The sequence below is a fragment of the Dipteris shenzhenensis genome, chromosome 24 (genome assembly GCF_047967505.1).
Source record: "Dipteris shenzhenensis isolate YYH24624 ecotype China chromosome 24, Dip_SZ_1.0, whole genome shotgun sequence".
Lineage (NCBI taxonomy): Eukaryota > Viridiplantae > Streptophyta > Polypodiopsida > Gleicheniales > Dipteridaceae > Dipteris > Dipteris shenzhenensis.
Window position 1 is genome coordinate 44344693 of NC_141619.1, and position 19290 is coordinate 44363982.

The 19290-nt window shown below is 45.0% G+C and overlaps 1 protein-coding gene across 1 annotated transcript in view; it reads right to left on the reverse strand.

Moving 5' to 3' along the window:
• The window catches only part of PYD2 (pyrimidine 2), a 112364-nt gene that overhangs the window by 11920 nt on the left and 81154 nt on the right, over nt 1-19290 (reverse strand). The window contains exon 9 of the mRNA XM_087395715.1: nt 2506-2593. Coding sequence (XP_087251841.1) covers nt 2506-2593 — 88 coding nt within the window. The remainder of the gene's footprint in view (nt 1-2505; nt 2594-19290) is intronic.

Sequence of the window (19290 nt, forward strand, 5' to 3'; positions counted from 1 at the left end):
CTGGAGAGCCAGATGCACAGAGGCTATGGAGGGTACTCAGGTTCATCCCTCGCACACATTGGCTAGTATCTGGACAGACATCGTACACACTCTGATGGCCGTATGGACGGGTATGCAGGGGGACTCCCGTGCAGCCTCAGCTAGGAGGGCTTCTTTCTTCAGGGAATGGAAGGATTCTCCTTTCTTCTCTGAATCTACTACAGGGTTGAGATGGCACTTTCAGCCTCAGCCTTGGCTTCTTTCCACCTCACTCTGAGGGGTTTTTTATTTATCCTCATGATTTCATGATGTATTCCGCTTTGAGCTTGCTCTCGCGGGTTTTTGTTCTTACTTAATAGAAGTCTTGTTCATGGAAAAAATATATATATATATATCCAATGTTGTCCTGAAAGAAGTGAGCACTCGTGGCGTGGCATCCAAAAAAACAGCAATATCATCTGCCAGCTCACTATCCAGAAGCTCTACTCCTCATCTCAAAGGAAGTCTCAACCCAAAAATCTCAGCTCGAGATCTAATATAGATACTCATAGCTTCAGCCACAAATAAAAAAAGGAAGGGAGCAAGGGGTCATCCCTGGCGGACTGATCTGGAAATCTGAAAACTCTCTCCCCTTTACCCCACCAATAAGCACCAAGCTATGGCCCGCGATCTGTGTCAAGAGGATACCCCTCTGATGCATGCATCTATAAAGCCAAAACAAATAAGGGTGCCCTCCCAGTGCTGCCCTCCTAAAAGCCCCGATCTACTCTATCATAAGCTTTCTTGAAATCTAGGAGTAGAATGACTAGCCTCTCGCTGCTCTGCATGGCCCGCTTTGAAGCTTCCCAAAATAAGAAGATATTATCAAAAATGCTTCTGCCATGCACAAAACCAGCCTGCGTATCATGAATAAGATCAAGAAGTAAGGGCTACAAACACAGGATTATTGCTTTGGCAAAAAATTTGTAACATGTGCCCAGAAGTGTGATTGGCCTCCACTGGGACACTAAATTTCTGCAACCTCCCTTTGGGGCGGGATGAATGAGACCCTCCGTAGGTAAGCCAAGCATCTCACCCAAGTCCCCAATGCCCTGCAGGGCTGAGATAATGTGATCCCCAATCATATCCCAAAAAGTAATAAAGGGTTTCACACGTGGCAGACGCAAGTCAAGTACGATGTACACAAGTTTGTGGCCTTATGTGAAAGGCACGAAGCAAATTGACATCACTACGGATGAGGAGGATATTGAAGAGAAAGCATTGGCCATCATTGCACTTAACCTTCATCCAAAACTCATTCACTTGGTGGCGGGAGCCATGTTATCGAAGACAGCTTGGAATGAGTTGGATCGACTCTATGGAGCAAGTGGCAAGCACTCTCGCATTGCACTCAAGGCCAAATTATTTGGTTTACGCTTTTCTGAAAATGAAAAGTTGAGTGATTTTATAAGCGAGCTCCATAGTATCATAACGCAATTGGCCACTATTGATGCTAAGGTGGAAGAGGAGGACGTGATTGATGTGCTCTTGAAGAGCGTGCCCGAGCCATATGAGCACCTTGTCACAACCTTAAAGCATCTCCCTGACCCTAATTCAAAAAGTATTATTAGTGCTTTACTTGATGAAGAGCGCAACACCATGGCAAAGAAAGGAGAGGGCGTATCTACATCAACTCAAGGGCAGGCCGGTCACGGCAAGAAGAAAACGTTTTTCAATGGGTTCAAAAGTAATTTTTGTAAGAAAAAGGGTCATGATGGGGCCCCTTGTTTTTTACAAGACCCTTCACGAAGAAAGTGTCATCATTGTGGTGAAATTGATCATTGTAAAAGATTGCAAGAAGCCACGTGAAGCGGGCAACTTTGTAAGCTCGTCAAATGACACCTCTGATGGAATCCTCTTAGTGAAAGAGGAATATGCATCTTGTGCATTGGCATTTTCCTACCGTATGCTATGTAATTTTGTATGCAATGCTCAATATGCATCGAGAGGGAATGCTGAAATCTCTTCCTAGTAGAAGTAAGAGAGTGCATGGGTGAGTGGGTTAGCAAGCCAATGGGATGCAGGCTTGTGGATTGGGGATGAGGACCCTGATCCTAATCTTTGTATAAGTACACACACAAGTTGAAGTGTGTGGTGTGGAATGGAAATGCAAACGTACGAGTCGGATAGCTCTTGCCTCTTGCTCTCTCACATCCACACTTTCTCTTTTGCGAGCTTTCTTCCTAGAGCTTCCACCATCTTCCTCCTCTTGAGTATCCCGATCCATGTTTTGTAACACGTGCGCGTGTGTGTGTGTGTGGAGAGACAAGAACCACTGAGTCTTTTGAGAGCCTACTTCTTCCATCTTCTACTATTTATGGATGTCACTCAGGAAATCCTTTTATGATTGTCTGTTCGTCAGATAGATTACACTGTCTACTTGTCTTACAATGAAATTTTATTTGTTGATCTCAATATAAAATACATGGATTTCACCCCCAAAAAAAAGTGAGTGTGTAGAAGAGAGAGAGAGAGAGAGAGAGAGACCATTTACACCATTTGGAATCTTGCGAAAATCACCCTTTCCAGCAGCCTTTTGTGTAGAATTGAACACGGCATGGTCTGTTCCTACAAGCTGGGCATCCATTTGACAAACATATATTACAACATTGAGAAAAGGAATGTTCTTGTTTACCACTCTAATATACATTTAAAAAAATCATCTTCAATTATCAGAAAATTATTTGCTCAAAAATTTTCCAAAATGAGTGAATGATTGTGCAATAAATTATGAGCCACCACCTTAAATGGGTAGTGGCTAACACGTAAAGGTGGCTTTCCCTTGCTGAGTAAGCATCAAATCCTGTCCGAAATCAACTACATCGCACACCCATCCCCCCCACCCCGCCAACCCCCCCCCCCCCCCCCCCCCCAAGTGTGTGTGTGTGTGTACTTTCTTTTTCTCTGTAAAGAAATCTTGCATTAAGAAAGCGTGCACTTTCTTAATGGAAATTTTCTTGCATGAAGCCCCAAGCATAAAACAATTGCCACTGTGTGACACCCTAGTGTCGTAACATCCTGCCCAGTCACTGTCCATGAATGCATGCAAAACAAGTGGGTCCTCTCAACCATAGAGTAAAGCCAAATATTGTGTGGCCTTCAAGTATCGAAAGACCCGCTTCACTGCTTGCCAATGCTGCGTACTAGGCTTGTGCATGTACCTGCTGAGCTGGGAAATGGCATGCTGAAGATCAGGCCGGGTATGACAAAGGTATATGAGGCAACCAATAGCCTGCTAATAAAGGGATGCATCAAATGGCGGACTTCCATCCTCGGAGGAGAAACGAAAGCCAAGCTCCGATGGAGTAGAAACTGGCTTGCAAATCTCGAACTCTGGAAGCGATCAAGAAGCTGTCCAATATACTTGGACTGACTCATCATTATACCCCCCTCAACATATGCAATTGTATGCCCAAATAATAGTGCAACCGGCCCATAACTCTTTGAAATCTGCAATTTGTTCCATATCTGGCCCATTGATAAGCACGTCATCCACATATAAAATCAGAATTAAAAATTCTGATGCACTCTTTCGGACATAAAGAGTGGCCTCGGTTGGGCTATTTTGAAAGCCACGGGCTGTCAAAAATGCATGTATCTTCGCATACCATGCCCAGGGTACCTGCTTCAAGCCATAGAGGCTTTTATGAGCCGGCAAACCATATTTTTAGAACCAAAATCAGGTGGCTGAGTGACATAGACCTCTTCCTGAAGATCACCATGAAGGCAGTCTTGATGTCCAGCTGATGAACCTCCCAATGCTGATGAGATGCCATAGCAGTAACACACCTGATAGTAGTAATGCATGAGGTGGGAGCAAAGGTCTCCTCAAAGTCAATGCCGTGCTGCTGTGCATATCCCTTTGTAACCAAGCGGACTTTGAGGCGGTCAACACTACCATCAGCTTCCCTTGTAGACCCACCTTGTGCCAATGGCACGCTTGCCTGCTGGCAAGTAACACAACTCCCAAGTGTTAGAAATGACCCAACAGAGGGTACACACAGCGGAAGACTGATAGTAATGCCCAAGAGCTCACACAGCGTGGTGTGGGGTGTGGAATCACAAACTTCTTCAACTTATGTGCATAGAATAGATGTGCAGACTCATCAATAGACAATGAACCAACCAAATAGAGAAACCACCAAAATAATATATTTCCGTCCAAAGCTATGGACACAATACAAAAGAGAGAGATCCAGAGTCCCACCAATGGTGTGGTCCTCTGATCTTACCACAAGGTACTTCTCCTATCTACTGGCTATCTCTAGACTCGAGCCCGCGTGCTCCACCTCGAGCGTCTGTAGACTTTCTGTCTAGAATGGTTCTCTCTACCTTACTGCCTATAGATCAGCCTAGGTGGGCAGCCCTTTCTCAGCTTTTTCTGCAGCTTCTATGTGCCTCCTTCACCTCCTGGATGTAGGCCCAAGGAAGGTCCTCCTGCTACTTCAATCTGCTGGTGGTTGGCTGCTCCAGAGAAATGATGATCACAACACCTTGCTGCCCTAGAAGACAGCCAAGGTTCAGCCTCTAGGGAACTCAGTCTGCAGCACACCTTCCACTCTCCTTCACCCCCAGTGTGAGGCCAAAGGGAGTGGCTTCTGGCTGCTCCTGTCTGCTCTCTTTCTTGCTGAATGTTGGATATAGAATGAGGCCAAGAGCCTCTAATTTTATAGGCCCTCAAGGGCCCCTTGAAGTAACCGACTGGCAGCCCCTTAGTGGCCGACCAGTCTGCTCAAAACCGACCCATTGTCCCTTGCTCCTTTCCTTTTTTTATTCGTGGCCGAAGCTATGAGCATCTATGTTAGATCTCAAGCTGACATCTTTGGGCTGAGACTTCCTATCAGAAGAGAAGAGGAGCTGCTTGACAGTGAGTTGGCTGATGACACAGCGATTTATTTGGATGCCTCTCCACAGACATTGACTTCTTTCAGGACAGCATTGGATTTATTTTGCTTGGCGGCAGGGGCGCAGATAAATTGGCATAAATCCAATGGCTTTTGGATCAGTGATGAGGACACTCCAGTTTGGGGACTTGACATAGGGTTCACTTGGGTTCAGAGGGGTGTGCCTATCAGGTATTTGGGCTGCCAGGTCGGCTTGGGTATTTCTACCACGCAGCAGTTTGCTCCCGTGTTGGAGAGCATCAGAACGAAGCTTCTCTTTTGGAGCTCAGCCAAGCTGGATCTTGCCTCTAGAGTTGTGGTGGTCAACCAGGTCCTCTTGGCCACGGCCTGGTTTATTTGTTCATGTTGGTGCCGTTCTAGGGACTGCATCATTCAGCTCAGAAGACCGATCAGGAACTTTCTCTGCTTGATGGCACAGCAGATGCCTTAGCCAGAGTGGCTTGGGAGACCCTCATCCTCCCTACACAGGATGGGGGTCTCAATATTATTGATCCAGATTTACAGTGCAGAGCCTTACTTTGCAAGATAGTGGTGCGAGGACTTATGCCAGGACAGGAACCGTGGAAGGACTTTTTTATCAGCAGCATACAGAGGTGCACACCTTCCTCAGGAGGAGACTGGATGAGCAGTGTTAGATGGATCTTCACCTCAGCACACCTCAGATCACCTTCATCCCCTCTCATGGTTGCCATTCTGAAAGCTTGGGCTAGTTTCAGAAGCTCTCTTCGGAGGATTCCTCCTTCCTCCCGGGAAGAGATTGATAGGCAGCCCATCATGTGGAACGACAGTATTTTAGATGATCGTGGCAGACCACTGGGTGCCTCACCCTACATGCAGTGGGCCAGGTGGGAGAGGGGACCTGCTTCTTCTTTAGGATCTTGGAAAGCCTTCCGTAGGCTTCCAGAGGAAACCAAGTCAAGGTTGACAGGACATCTCAGAGGGAGTGCAGGGAGGATCTTGCAGATTGAGACAGCCCTTCCAGAGGCTTGGATAGACACAGATGATATGCCTCTCACTACCTCCACTTGGGCAGGTACTTTCTCGAGAGGCGGGGTTCCACTTCAGGTCTTAGCCTTCCGAGATGCACAGGAGGATGCTTTGGTTTTCAGTGTCCAGGATGGTGGCAGATTGCTCAGATCTACAGATGATATATTGCTTGAGTCTGCTTTTCAGCCTATCAGGGTCGTAGGCCTTTTGATGCAGGGATCAGATTCAGAGTGGTTCTTAGACCCTGACCCCCAGTTACTCTCCACCGGATCTTGGAGACTTTGGCTCTATGGAGGAGTTCCCATCAGGTATTTACAGTGGGACCCCGGAGAGTGGGAGTGGATTGACGCGGGGCATCGAGAGAAGACCATCCCCTTCTTTCGTTACACGGTCAGTAATGCCAGGAGATTTCAGCTCAGTAGTAGAGGCTGGAGACCCTCCAGAGTTCCTCATTGGGAGACTTTTGGTATTACTGCGGATCAGCAGAGGTACTTCTGGAGGAGGCTCTGGAAATCCCACAGGAATAGAAAGATCACTATCTTCTTTTGGCTTTCTATTCATGGAGGGATTGCAGTGAACCTTTGGAGGTCCAGATTCGGAGCCGACCCTACTTGCCCTCGTTGCCTTTCTGCTTCGGAGTCTATTCAGCATTGCTTATGGGATTGCAGACAGGCGAGATTGATTTGGATGGGGATAGCCAGGATCTTCAGTCACTTTGCCCATTCACCACTCTTTATGACTTGGGGCTCGGTGGCTTGGCTTTCTCTTACAGGACCTCAGGTTTTCTATGAGGGACTTGACTCCTCCCGGGCCATTTCGGTTCGACGTCATCGGGTTGAGCTCTGCTCGTTGGATGTGGTTCCACACCGTCCTTTTACAGCTGTACATGCCTCTGTGGATACTTCTTGGGAGATTATAGCGAGCATAGCAGCCTGGCATATGTGGAGATCCAGATGCACAGAGGCTATGGAGGGTACTCAGGTTCATCCCTCGCACACATTGGCTAGTATCTGGACAGACATCGTACACTCTGATGGCCGTATGGACGGGTATGCAGGGGGACTCCCGTGCAGCCTCAGCTAGGAGGGTTTCTTTCTTCAGGGAATGGAAGGATTCTCCTTTCTTCTCTGAATCTACTACAGGGTTGAGATGGCACTTTCAACCTCAGCCTTGGTTTCTTTCCACCTCACTCTGAGGGGGTTTTTTATTATCCTCATGATTTCATGATGTATTCCGCTTTGAGCTTGCTCTCGCGGGTTTTTGTTCTTACTTAATAGAAGTCTTTTTCATGGAAAAAAAAAAAAACCGACCCATTGTGGGGTCCACTGGCCAACCCAGCAGCCCTCCCCATGGGCTCACAAAACTAGGCCCCTTTAGGGCCATTTGCAGGGCCGACCTGCCACGTGGCATTGTGCCACTGGCCAGGGCCCTACTGCCCTAGATTCAGGGCCTTTTGCAGGCCTCACACCTACCTATAGCCTCTGCCATCTGCCCCGCATCTTTCTTCATGCAGGCGCCTTCCTGCTGCAGCATCCTTGCCTCCTGCCAGGCCTATACCAGCCCAGTACAGCCACGTATGCATTCCGTACCTTCTCCGTACTGAAGCGCCGTCTGTCCTTGCTGGAAATCCCTCCGCAATCAGGCTGCTGCAGGTCCCATACTGTTCCTTTAGGGATCCTCCTCTATTGGCTGTGAGGTGCTGCCCATGTGGCAGCCCCCTCCCTCTCTCTTCTGTGGGCATCATCTGCCCTAGGTTTCCCTCCCCCACGCTCTCCTCATATGGGGGCTTACAGATGGGGAGGTGACCATTCCAACACCAAGTGTTGTTGGCATGAATGGATTCAAACTCATCCTTCATGGCATCCATCCATTCCTTGCTGTCAAAGGCATCCTTGTGACATAAAGGTTCCTCATTGCAAGCAGTAGCAACCAAAGCTACAGCCAAATAGTTGCCATGCATCTATTTATGCGCACCTCTAGTGTGGGCTGGCAAAGGCTTAGCTTGTTTGCTGTCCTGAGTGTGTCCAAAAGCCATCTCGGGACTGATTTTTGCTGTTTAATGACAGCACTCTCCTGTGCAACTGCCTGCTCAATAGCATGATCATCAATTAAAGGCATACCAGGCTGAGCAGGAACTATTGGAGGAGGATGTGCATTGGTAGAAATGTATGGCACAACAATCTGTGCTGGCTGCTCTGGATCTATGGGCAAGGTAAAATTGTATCAAAGACATCTGAGGAATCAATAGTAGGCTGTTTTTTGCATTCCAGCCAAGGTAAAGGTACATTTTCAGCGAATACAACATCCCTAATGACAATGACCTTGCCTGTGCTGGGGCTGATACAACCTGTATGCCTTGCTCTCTACGCTACAACCAATGAATATGCATTTTACAGCTTTGTCTTCAAGCTTGTGCCTCAGCTGAGATGGCACATGAGCATAAGCCAATGACCCGAAAACCCGCATATGAGAACTTTCAGGTTTGCAACGGTGCCATGTCTCGTAAGGTGTGTGAGTCTTCAATGCCTTTGTGGGTGCCCGATTGAGCACATAGTTGGAACACATTGAAAATGAATCAGAGAATTCATGGGACATGTACTCTCCCCCCCTGTCAGTGCGTAGAGTAAGAAGCTTGTTCTCTGATTCATTTTCAGCCATGGCAAGCCAATGTATGAAGCATGGGAACACATCAGATTTGGCCTTCATGCCATATATCCAAGCAAATCTAGTGTAGTTATCCACAAAGGTAGAAAAGTAAAGGTAGCCCCCAAGAGATGCTGTCCACATCGGCCCACACACATCACTATGGACAAGGTGAAGCTTCCTGGATGCACCAATTGTCCCATCCTTTGGAAATGAGAAATGGTGCATTTTGCCCAACAAGCATCCCTCACAAACATGTTTAACCAGTGCATGCATGGGTGGGAGAGCAACCACCATGTTTTGTGAATGCATTTTAACCAAGCTTTTGTAGTTGAGGTGACCCAACCTCACATGACATAAGTGGGAATCTGAAATTACAGATTCAGCCACCAAATTTGCCTCTATAACAAGTTGTTTGGCATAAACATCAAGATGATATAGCCCAGAAGAAAGTGACCCAATAAGTACTAAGATGTCATTGTATTGGTTGTCATACATGGCACATCGTTAACCATCAAAGAGAACCCGAAAGCCATTCAAGGATATGGCTGCAATGGAGATGAGGTTCTTTTTGATACCTGGGACAAACAAACCGTCCATGAGCGTCATCGTATCACCTGAAACTGAAGTGACCTTGACCTGGCCAATCCCTTTCACGGGATATGATGCATTGCTTGGCACATGTCACTGTGCCACCATGTGGAGCAGTCCCCAATGTCTGAAAGAGTGATCTGCAAGAAGTGATGTGCTTAGAAGCACCACTGTCGAAGCACCAATCTGACTTAGAATCTAAGACAGACAAGGCTGTAGCATGCTTCTCTGGATGGTGGTACTGGCATGTCACCGTGAAAGCCCACTCATGGTGAGCAATGTTTGCTGCCTCATGCAATACTAGCTCTCGTAAAAGACAGTAGAGACACTCTCATTTGCTCTCCCTCTCTCCCTCTCTCAACAGAGACACTTGGGCCCAGGATAACACGTCGGGCTGGACCCCCCCGAAGGTATTTTATTTCTTGAAGAGAGAATCTGTTACAAGAGTTCAGCGTAGAGCTGCCTGATACCAAAATCCAACGTGAATGATTCATTACAAGAGCTTCAAGCTCATTTCAAATTGGCAACATGCCACATGTCTAAAATCTAGACTAAGTCCTATTACATGCCACTAAGGGCCACTCTGGAGTCTTCAAAGCACTTGGTCACACGAACCGCCTCCTAGATGCTTGTTAGGCTCCCATAGCGCTTAGGAAAATAACTCTTCCTAGTACCTGCAACAATTAATTAAAGCGTACCACCATGGCACCCATTAGTTGTGTGCACACACAACAAATATAAAAAAATATATTTATTCTCTAGTTGACCGGAGTCAACACTCTTGATTATAATTAAGAGGCTTTGACCAAGGGTCGAGACGCCTTAATTATAGTCAAGTCTCTCCAACCAAAGTTGGCACATCTTGGTTAACCCTCTTGGCGCATGCCAAGTCTCGTTGACCGAAGTCAACACTCTCTGACCGTAGTCAACTCTGTGGTTCTCTAGTTAACCGTAGTTAACCCTCTTGGTAATAAACCAAGTCTCCTCGACCGAGGTCAAGTTTACTTGACTAGAGTCAAGTATCTTTGACCGTAGTCAATTCTTCGACCATTAAAAGAACTCTTTGACCATAATTAACACATATAAAACTCTTTAATTATGATCAAATAAATGGTCAACTGTACTTTGACTTAGGATATTTACATTGTGGCGACATCCCCTCGGCTTCTATTCAGTTGACCTCAACTGAAAAGCTTCCTTGTAAACATCCAAAAGCTGTGGATGGTCGAATAACATGTCTTCGTCCATCCACTTGGCATCTAATGCCATATAATTCTTGAATTTACAAGATACCTGTAAAACTCCTTGCCCTGAGGGCCTTTGCGTACAGTATGCTACACAATCTGCTCTGGCTGAAGGACCTCCTCCAGCTCATCCACTTCTGGTGGATCCTCTGATACTGGTTCTGTAGGCTCTGGTCCTTGGAATTTCTTTAGAAGACTCACATGGAATGCATTGTGAATCCTCCCATGCTCTGGCAATGCTAACCTGTATGCAACCTCATTTATTCTTTCTGTAACCCTGAAAGGGTCATAGTATCTGGGAGATAACTTTGCATACACTTTCTGTTTGCCTTTAAACTTGCAGAGCCTAGCTTTTTCAAACTTCAAAAGTACCCAATCCCCTTCCTTGAGATCTAACTGTCTCCTATGCTTATCAGCAACTCTTTTATGTTTCTCTTGAGACCTCTTGATTGCTGTCCGAACCTGGCTGTAAGCTGTCTGGAGGTCTCTCGCAAACTGATCAGCTGCAAATATTTCATCTTTGGTCCTCAATATAGGTAGCAAAATCACCTTCCCATAAATGACCTCAAAGGGGGCTTTCCCTGTAGAGCTGTGTACTGTATTATTGTAAGCAAACTCTACCAATGGTAGGTACTTTTCCCAGTCTGAACCTTGGTCACCCACGTAGCATTTCAGCATATCTAATGCTGTAGAATTTGCTACTTCACTTTGACCATCTGTCTGGGGATGGAAAGAAGAAGAAAAATTCAAATTCGTCCCCATGTTATCATATAAAGCTCTCCAGAATAGACTGGTCATTCTGGGATCTCGATCACTAACAATGGACTTAGGCATACCATGATGCTTAAAGATCTGTGCCATGAAAAGCTTAGCCATATGATTTGCCGTTATGGTTTTGCGAACCGGAATGAAATGAGCTTGCTTGCTGAATCTATGAATGATAGTCCAAATCCCACCATTCCCTGACTTTGATCTTGGCAAATCAAAAATAAAGTCCATTGTAATACTTTCCCATGGTGCCTGAGGCACAGGAACATGCATAAGTAGGCCAGGTGCCTTCCGTCTATCATACTTCACTTTCTGACACGTAAGGCATTCAGTAACAAACTGATGTATATCTTTCCGCATCCCTGGCCAAAAGAAATACCTCTCTAGTGCTAGAGTTGTTGCTGTAATTCCTCTATGTCCAGCATAGGGAGTGCATGGCATTCCTCCAAAATCTTTTTCGTCATCTCCTGGGTGACGCATAGGCAATCATCTTTCATTAGATACCCATCTTTCAGGGAATAGTGACTGGTGGATTGCCCCTCTTGTATTTGCTGTAAAATCTCACCAAAATCTGCATCACTAGCATATTGCTCCCTCATGCCTTCCAAGTCTTGATGATAAGCAATAGTCACATTATTGACCTGGGGTCTTCGGGACAAGGCATCTGCCACTCTGTTCCGAATTCCTGGGGTATGGGCAACATGAAAATGATACATTGACAGCATGCTTGCCCATTTCATATGCTTCTCGGAAAGCTTGGTCTGAGTCAAAAAGTATCTCAGACTTTGGTGATCTGTTTTAACAGTAAAATCTGCACCCAAAAGATAGTGCTTCCATGTATGGATGGCATGAATTACAACCAATAACTCTTTCTCATAGATTTCCAGATATCTTTCAGCATCACGCAATCTTCGGCTCTCGTAGGCTACTACATGTCCATTCTGATGTAATGCAGCCCCAACACATTCTCCACAAGCATCACAATCAACATCAAAAGGTTGATAAAGATCCGGGACTACAAGAATAGGTTCTGTAGTCAACGTCTCCTTTAGTGTATTGAATGCTTTCTTCTGTGATATTCCCCACGTGAAGGCTGCATTTTTCTTAGTAAGGTCATGTAATGGAGCTGCGATATCAACAAAATGCCTGATAAACCTTATGTAGTAAGAACACAGGCCTAGGGAGCCAGGGCTAGGTCCTCTGATATGAAATTATCAGTAGCCCATGGATCAAATAAAATTAGCGCTTGCTGGTCTCTGACTTTACCCCAGGATAGCAGCAATTCTCGTTCTTCTGGGTTTGAAACATGACCCAGTATGTCAGGAATTCCTTCTGCCCTTGGCTTTTGCGGTCCCCGTGGCTCCTCTACCTCTTTTCCCTTCGAAGTTGAAGGCTTTTCCGGGCACTAGGCAGCCACATGCCCCTCTTTGCCGCACTTGAAGCATTTCCCATCTCTACGGAATTCAGCTATCTGTTCAGGGGTGAATGGAGATTTGACTTTATAAGTCTTTGAAAACTGAGTTACCCTTGGCTTCTGAGGCTGAAACCCTTTCTTTTCAACCTTGGGGTACTCTTTCTTTTCTGATTTTGAAAAATCAGTTTCCTTTCTTTCAGCACGTCCTGCATGCAAGGATAGTACTGTAGATGGATCTTGTAACGGCACAAGACTAGCCACTGAAGCTGAATGCATAAGTTCTTGAATGTTCTTTGCCCCTAGAGCATTTACTATTGCCTGAATTCTTGGACTGAGACCTACTCTATACTTTCTCATTTGGGTTCCTTTGGAGATCTTTTTGAAAGGTGCAACCTGCAAATAAGCATCCCAAAACTTTTGGTTGTATACATCCACTGTATCTCCTACATCCATATGCAAACTGTCCCAATCTTGAAGAACATGGTCTCTAAACTGTTTAGGCATAAACTGCTGGTAGAAGGCTTTCTTGAAGTCCTTCCACTTCTTTGGGGCTGACCCATCTGTGGTCTGTGCACTCCACCATGCACTAGCTGTTGCGATCAAGTGCAAACTGACCATTCTTAACTTGGAGGATTGTGAAAACTTTTCTGTACCGAATGCAGCATCAAACTGCCTGATGAACTACAATGCTTTGTCTGTATGATCATATTGTCCATTGTAGGTCATAAACTTGACAGATTTACCTCCCTCTTTGAATTCCTTAGTCTCTCTGGAAGACTTTCTCTTCCTAGACGTCTTGTGTTTTCTTCTTTTCCTTGATGGTTTATCTGATAAAGAAGAAGATACAGAAGTCGAACTCGAGGTAGACGGTGATGGACTAGGAGATCGGTGATGATGCCTCGATCTCTTCCTGCTATGAGACCGTCCCCTATGAGATCTCTCTTTCTCTGGCTGTACACGAGAGTGTGCCTCTAGCATTGGCACGTCATATACTGCATTAGGCATAGCTTCTGCTTGAAACAAATGCTGAGCCCTTGGATCCTTTCTGAGATTTTCCATCTCTTGTATACGAGTGCGTACCATCTGCTCAAATTCTTGCTGAGTTTGCTGCACACTTCTCTGTCTTGGATGTACATCCCTATCTTGTGAATCCCACTGGATAGGCGATTGAGCCATTTTCTTACAACTCGACTGAGATCTGCAAGTTTCTCACACACACTGTGTATGCAACTGATGCACACTGCCTTTGCTTTTCAAAGAGAAAAATCACCTCAACAAGGGGTGTCTTGCATTCACAATCTCTGCCAGTACCGGGCTGTCAACTCAAGGCATATACCCACAAAGTTTCCAAGGCATCAACAACTATATTGCCCCTTTTCTGGCTGTTGCAGAAAGCACTCATAATGCATCTGATTCCCTTTTTCTGAGCACAAAGGCATGCATTTTCTCTAATTTTTCCTCTGATCTCTGCTGTTTCTGATAGTAAAAGTCTAACAGGTAGGTGAAATCTGCTAGCAGAAACAGTCTTTGCAACTGTCCCTTTTTTTTTTTTGAACAATAACAAGATGAAGTAACTGACTGGTTACTGTAACCAGACTAACTGGCTCTAGTCTGATTAGTCTACTACTAGTCTAACTGGACTGGTCACAGTCTAGTTACACCAACCAGACTGGTCTGGTTAGGCCAGATTAATTGGACCACTGTTGAACTAACTGGGTACTGGTTCAACTAACCAAAGTTAACTAGCTGTAGTTAACTTAACCACGGTTTCACTAACCACCGTCAAACACGAACTTGCATGTGAAGGCATCGCGTAAGAACCTCCGTCAAACACGAACTTGCGCGTGAAGGCATCGCTATGCTTGAAGGCGTCGTCACCACACGGGGAGCGTGACGGAATACTGGCCGAACTAAATTTACGTTCACGTCTCCTGCTATCGCTTCTCCTCAGTTCACGCCTGGAAGAGTTCCAACTGCAGGAACTTTTGCATCACAACGCGCTGGGCACATAGGAGAGCTTATGTTGTCCATCACAAATTACACTCGGAGCCCGTGCGCTCCCTCAAAGCCTGTGAACACTTCTCCAAAGCTTCATCGGTGCACCCCCGTCAGGCCAATTATTACCCATGCAAGAAACAGGAACGCTTCCACAACTGTCTTCGTCAGGACTCAAATGATGAAATCCTTCACGCCTGCCAATCTAAATTTGCGTTGGCCCTTTCTCTTCTGTGGTCTCTCTACCAACAGAAACTCTCGTCAGAGGTGTCCTACGTTGGCCACTTGGATTTTTCCCGAACCTACTCTCGTAAAAGACAGCAGAGACACTCTCATTTGCTCTCCCTCTCTCAACAAAGACACTAGGGCCCAGGACAACATGTCGGGCTGGACCCCCCTGAAGGTATTTTATTTCTTGAAGAGAGAACTTGTTACAAGAGTTCAGCGTAGAGCTGCTTGATACCAAAATCCAACGTGAATGATTCATTACAAGAGCTTCAAGCTCATTTCAAATTGGCAACATGCCACATGTCTAAAATCTAGACTAAGTCTTATTACATGCCACTAAGGGCCACTCTGGAGTCTTCAAAGCACTTGGTCACACGAACCGCCTCCTAGATGCTTGTTAGGCTCCCATAGCGCTTAGGAAAATAACTCTTCCTAGTACCTGCAACAATTAATTAGAGCGTACCACCATGGCACCCATTAATTGTTAGCGCTTTGCATGCAAATAACACACTGTGGACTAATTCTAGTCACGGTGGGCGTCCCCACTAAACACATGTGCACACATAACAAATAAAAAAATATATATTTATTCTCTGGTTGACCGGAGTCAACACTCTTGATTATAATTAAGAGGCTTTGACCAAAGGTCGAGGCGCCTTAATTATAGTTAAGTCTCTCCAACCGAAGTTGGCACATCTTGGTTAACCGTGGTTAACCCTCTTGGCGCATGCCAAGTCTCGTTGACCAAAGTCAACACTCTCTGACCGTAGTTAGCTCTGTGGTTCTCTGGTTAACCGCAGTTAACCCTCTTGGTAATAAACCAAGTCTCCCGGACCGAGGTCAGGTTTACTTGACTAGAGTCAAGTATCTTTGACCGTAGTCAATTCTTTGACCATTAAAAGAACTCTTTGACCATAATTAACACATATAAAGCTCTTTAATTATGATCAAATAAATAGTCAACTGTACTTTGACTTACGATATTTACATTGTGGTGACACCTCATGACCATGATTTGGGGCAGCAGCAGTAGTAGTGACAGCAAGTCCCTTTTGCTGCTTTTTCTTTTTAGAAGCGATGCGCTTGCGACATTCAGAAATGTCATGTCTTGGCTTCCGGCAATAATTACAACGTTTGTTGTTTTTCTTCTTTGCATCAGACGGGGCAGAATTAGATGAGTGTCCAGCACTAGATGAGCCTCTAGAAGGCTTGGGTTTGCTGTAATTTGGCCCCTTCTTTCCCTTATTTTTGTGATTAGCGACAAAAGCCTAATTTGCAATTTGAGAAGCAGCAAGATTTGTGCGACTCTGCTCTTCCTGCAAGAGAAGGGAAACAAGCTGGTCGTAAGTGTTGGGATTGCCCATGTCAACCAACCTCAATGTAGTAGCAAACCCCTGGTAGGGCTCATAAAGTCCATTGAGTGTCGTGGACACTACCTGAGCATCTGAAATAATTTCATCCACATTAATGAGCTGCTCTTGAAAATCCTTAATTTTTGTGATGTATCCATCCATGCTGTCCCCCTCTTCCATTTTGACAGTCTCCAATTGCCTGCATAAGAAAGCAACACGTGCCTCATTGTGAACCTGGTAAGGGTGAGCCAAGATGTCCTACGCAGCCTTTGATGTTTTGCAAGACCGAATGTGAGGAATGATATGTCTCTTCACTGAAAAAGCAATGATAGATTGTGCTTGGGAATCTCTACCATCCCATCTGGTATGTTCCACTGTTGGGTGTAGGAGGTATGGCTGGAGTAGTAGTAGATCCAGAGGTGGCTGTAGCAGCTACACCAGCAGTGGCAAATTGGGAAAATTGGGAAAAGCCCCAAATTGTGCTGCAAGTTGCAAATGTGATTCAATGTGCTGCAATTCCAAGACAATGTCAATGTCTACCAAATGCCCAAAATTGGTTGTACCAAGCCAATGTCACTGCTGCAAATTTCAACAAAATTGACAAAACCCCCAATTTTTGGAAGGGCAAAACTGTCAAATTTGGGGCAAATGACCAAAAGCCCCAAGTTTTGCTGAAATAAAGCAAATGTGACAAAATAACCTGCAAATCTAAAAAGATCCTGCAATCTGTCAGCAATAGATCCAAAATTCCTAGTGTCCGAGTGGAAATGAAGTCAAAATAGGGCAAATACTGCAAAAGCCCCAAAATGTGACCAAAAGGAGCAAATGTCACTGCAAAATCTGCAAATGTGACACAGAAGCCCCAATCTCTAGAGCGAAATCACCTCAATGTCATAGCAATGTGTGCAAATGTGACATAAAAGAGGGTGAAAAGCTTCAAATCCAACTATACCAGGCAGATCTGAGTCAAGAGGGAGAGAATCCCATCCAAATGGTGCTAGAGCAGGTTGGAGCACCTGGAGGAAGGCCCAAATGACTGAAAAAAGTCCAGATCTGCTGAGCAAAAAACCTCCAAAAACTATTAAAAAATGCTCGAAATCAACTTCTGACAAGTCGTACGGATTTCTGGCAGCATCGCGCATATGTTCGTACAGGTCTGTCCGTACGGCCATCCATACAACTGTACGGACAAAAACAATTCCGCCAAAATGGTGCGGGATAGGGTCATTGGTATGCGGGCAGCTGAAAAATTCCAAAAAACGTTGAAATCGAACCTCAAAAAGTCAAAAACAGTCGCTGGACTGTTTTTCTGCTCAAAAAACAGGTTTTTGGTGATGAAATGAGGCACCGGACTGAGCTGGAGCAAAATGGCAGGTAGGAGCAATGGGAGAGTACGAGGGAAGGCAGGTAGGAGCAAGAGAACCTGCTCTAATACCACTGTTGGGTGCAAGAAGCAATGGAACGGGAGTGGAGTGCAGGAAGCAAACAACAAGCTTAAGCAAAGCTTAGTACTGCTCAAATGGATAAGAGGAAAATACAAAGGGTGGCCTATATGGCCCCCAAGTCAACCATATGGTTGACCGGAGAAGTCAACTCATAGAGTTGACCTGACCTACAAGGCTCATACCAGGGCTAACTGCTAACAATTACACCATTTGAATTTTATTGACTTGTATCTTTCTTATTTCCCCAAGAAAAAGACTTCTATTAAGTTCAAAATTGCTCCAAGAGCAGAGTGATCAAGGCAAGCATGCTCCTGTTCTCTCTCTCTGTAAGCGGCGCCTTAGGTGCATATCTCTCGCCTTGCATCAAGGCCTTAGGTGCAGCCCTAGGCGCGCCTAAGGCACTCAGCTCTAGACGTGCCTAAGGTACCTCACCCTGGGGACGAGCATTTTCTGAGCGAAATCTTCCGAGCATTCGAGCGAAGGAAAAAAAAAGCTTCCAACTATGCATAAATATGGCAAAAATCAATGAGAAGAAAACATAGTTTCACTTAGAAATATGCAAAGTATTATAGCAATGCCTATTTTATACAAAAATCTTTAGGTGAATCTTTAGGAATGGTGAGAGCATAATGGGATGGCTTTTGAAGAAACCCACATGTAGAGTAGACTTCTCTATGAAAATTCCCTTATGATCCTTCTTACAACTTTTACTTAATAGGGGGTGACATTGAAAACCCTCTCTCAACCTATCTTCGTGAAAGGGTTTCTTCAAAGAAAACTCATTGAAGCAAGCCATCCAAGTAGTTTCGCCAGCAAAACCCCTTTGAAGCAGGTCTCCCAAGGTAGTTTCGCTGGCGAAACTATCTTGGACAGCACTTTTAAAAGTGACATAACTTTCATATCCAATGTCCAAATATAGTCATTCAGCCACTCAAATTGATCGGAACACCCCATTTGAGCACATCTGTGGAGTTATATTTTGGAAAATCTTGCATATATAGTATTAAATATTACATGTATTTTATGAGAGTGATATATAAGCCCAAGTTAATACTTATTTATAGTAATTTAAACTTCTTTAGAAACATGTCCATAAATATCTTGTTATTTATGCTATAAAAACACTAAAAAGATATTGCCATATGATATAAATGAGTTAATAAGTAATTATATATGCATAGTATTATTACATTGAGAGTGATTATGAGGGATGTTTCTTAAAGGAATCAACACTTTTTTAAGGTAATAAGAGGGGTACAAAGGGATGTCTCTAAATAAGAAAATTATGTTGTGTAAAAATGAATGAGTGACTAGTCTGTATATTTTTATGATAAAGGGATCTAGCTCTAGTGAAAATAAAAGTGTAAAAACCATGTTTCCTAAAGAAATACATTTTTTTAAGTCTCTTGAAAAACACGCTCGGATAAACCTGCTCATAGGTTTTTGCTCATAAGATTGACACATCCCGTCACCCCCATCTCCAGCCCCGTTTACAGCCACCAGCTTCCGCCTTAGTTTGTCAACGCATCCAAGCAGCAGCACAACAGGTCGAAGTACCAGGTCGAACAACAGTTGGCCAAAGTAGCAGCAGCAGCCGCCTTCCTCCCCCTTTCTCCAGGTCGTAACAGTAGCAAACTTAACCCTGAGCTGGGCTGAGACCCCTTGCCCAGTTCGGGGGTTAGTTAGCTTGGGGGTCCTATA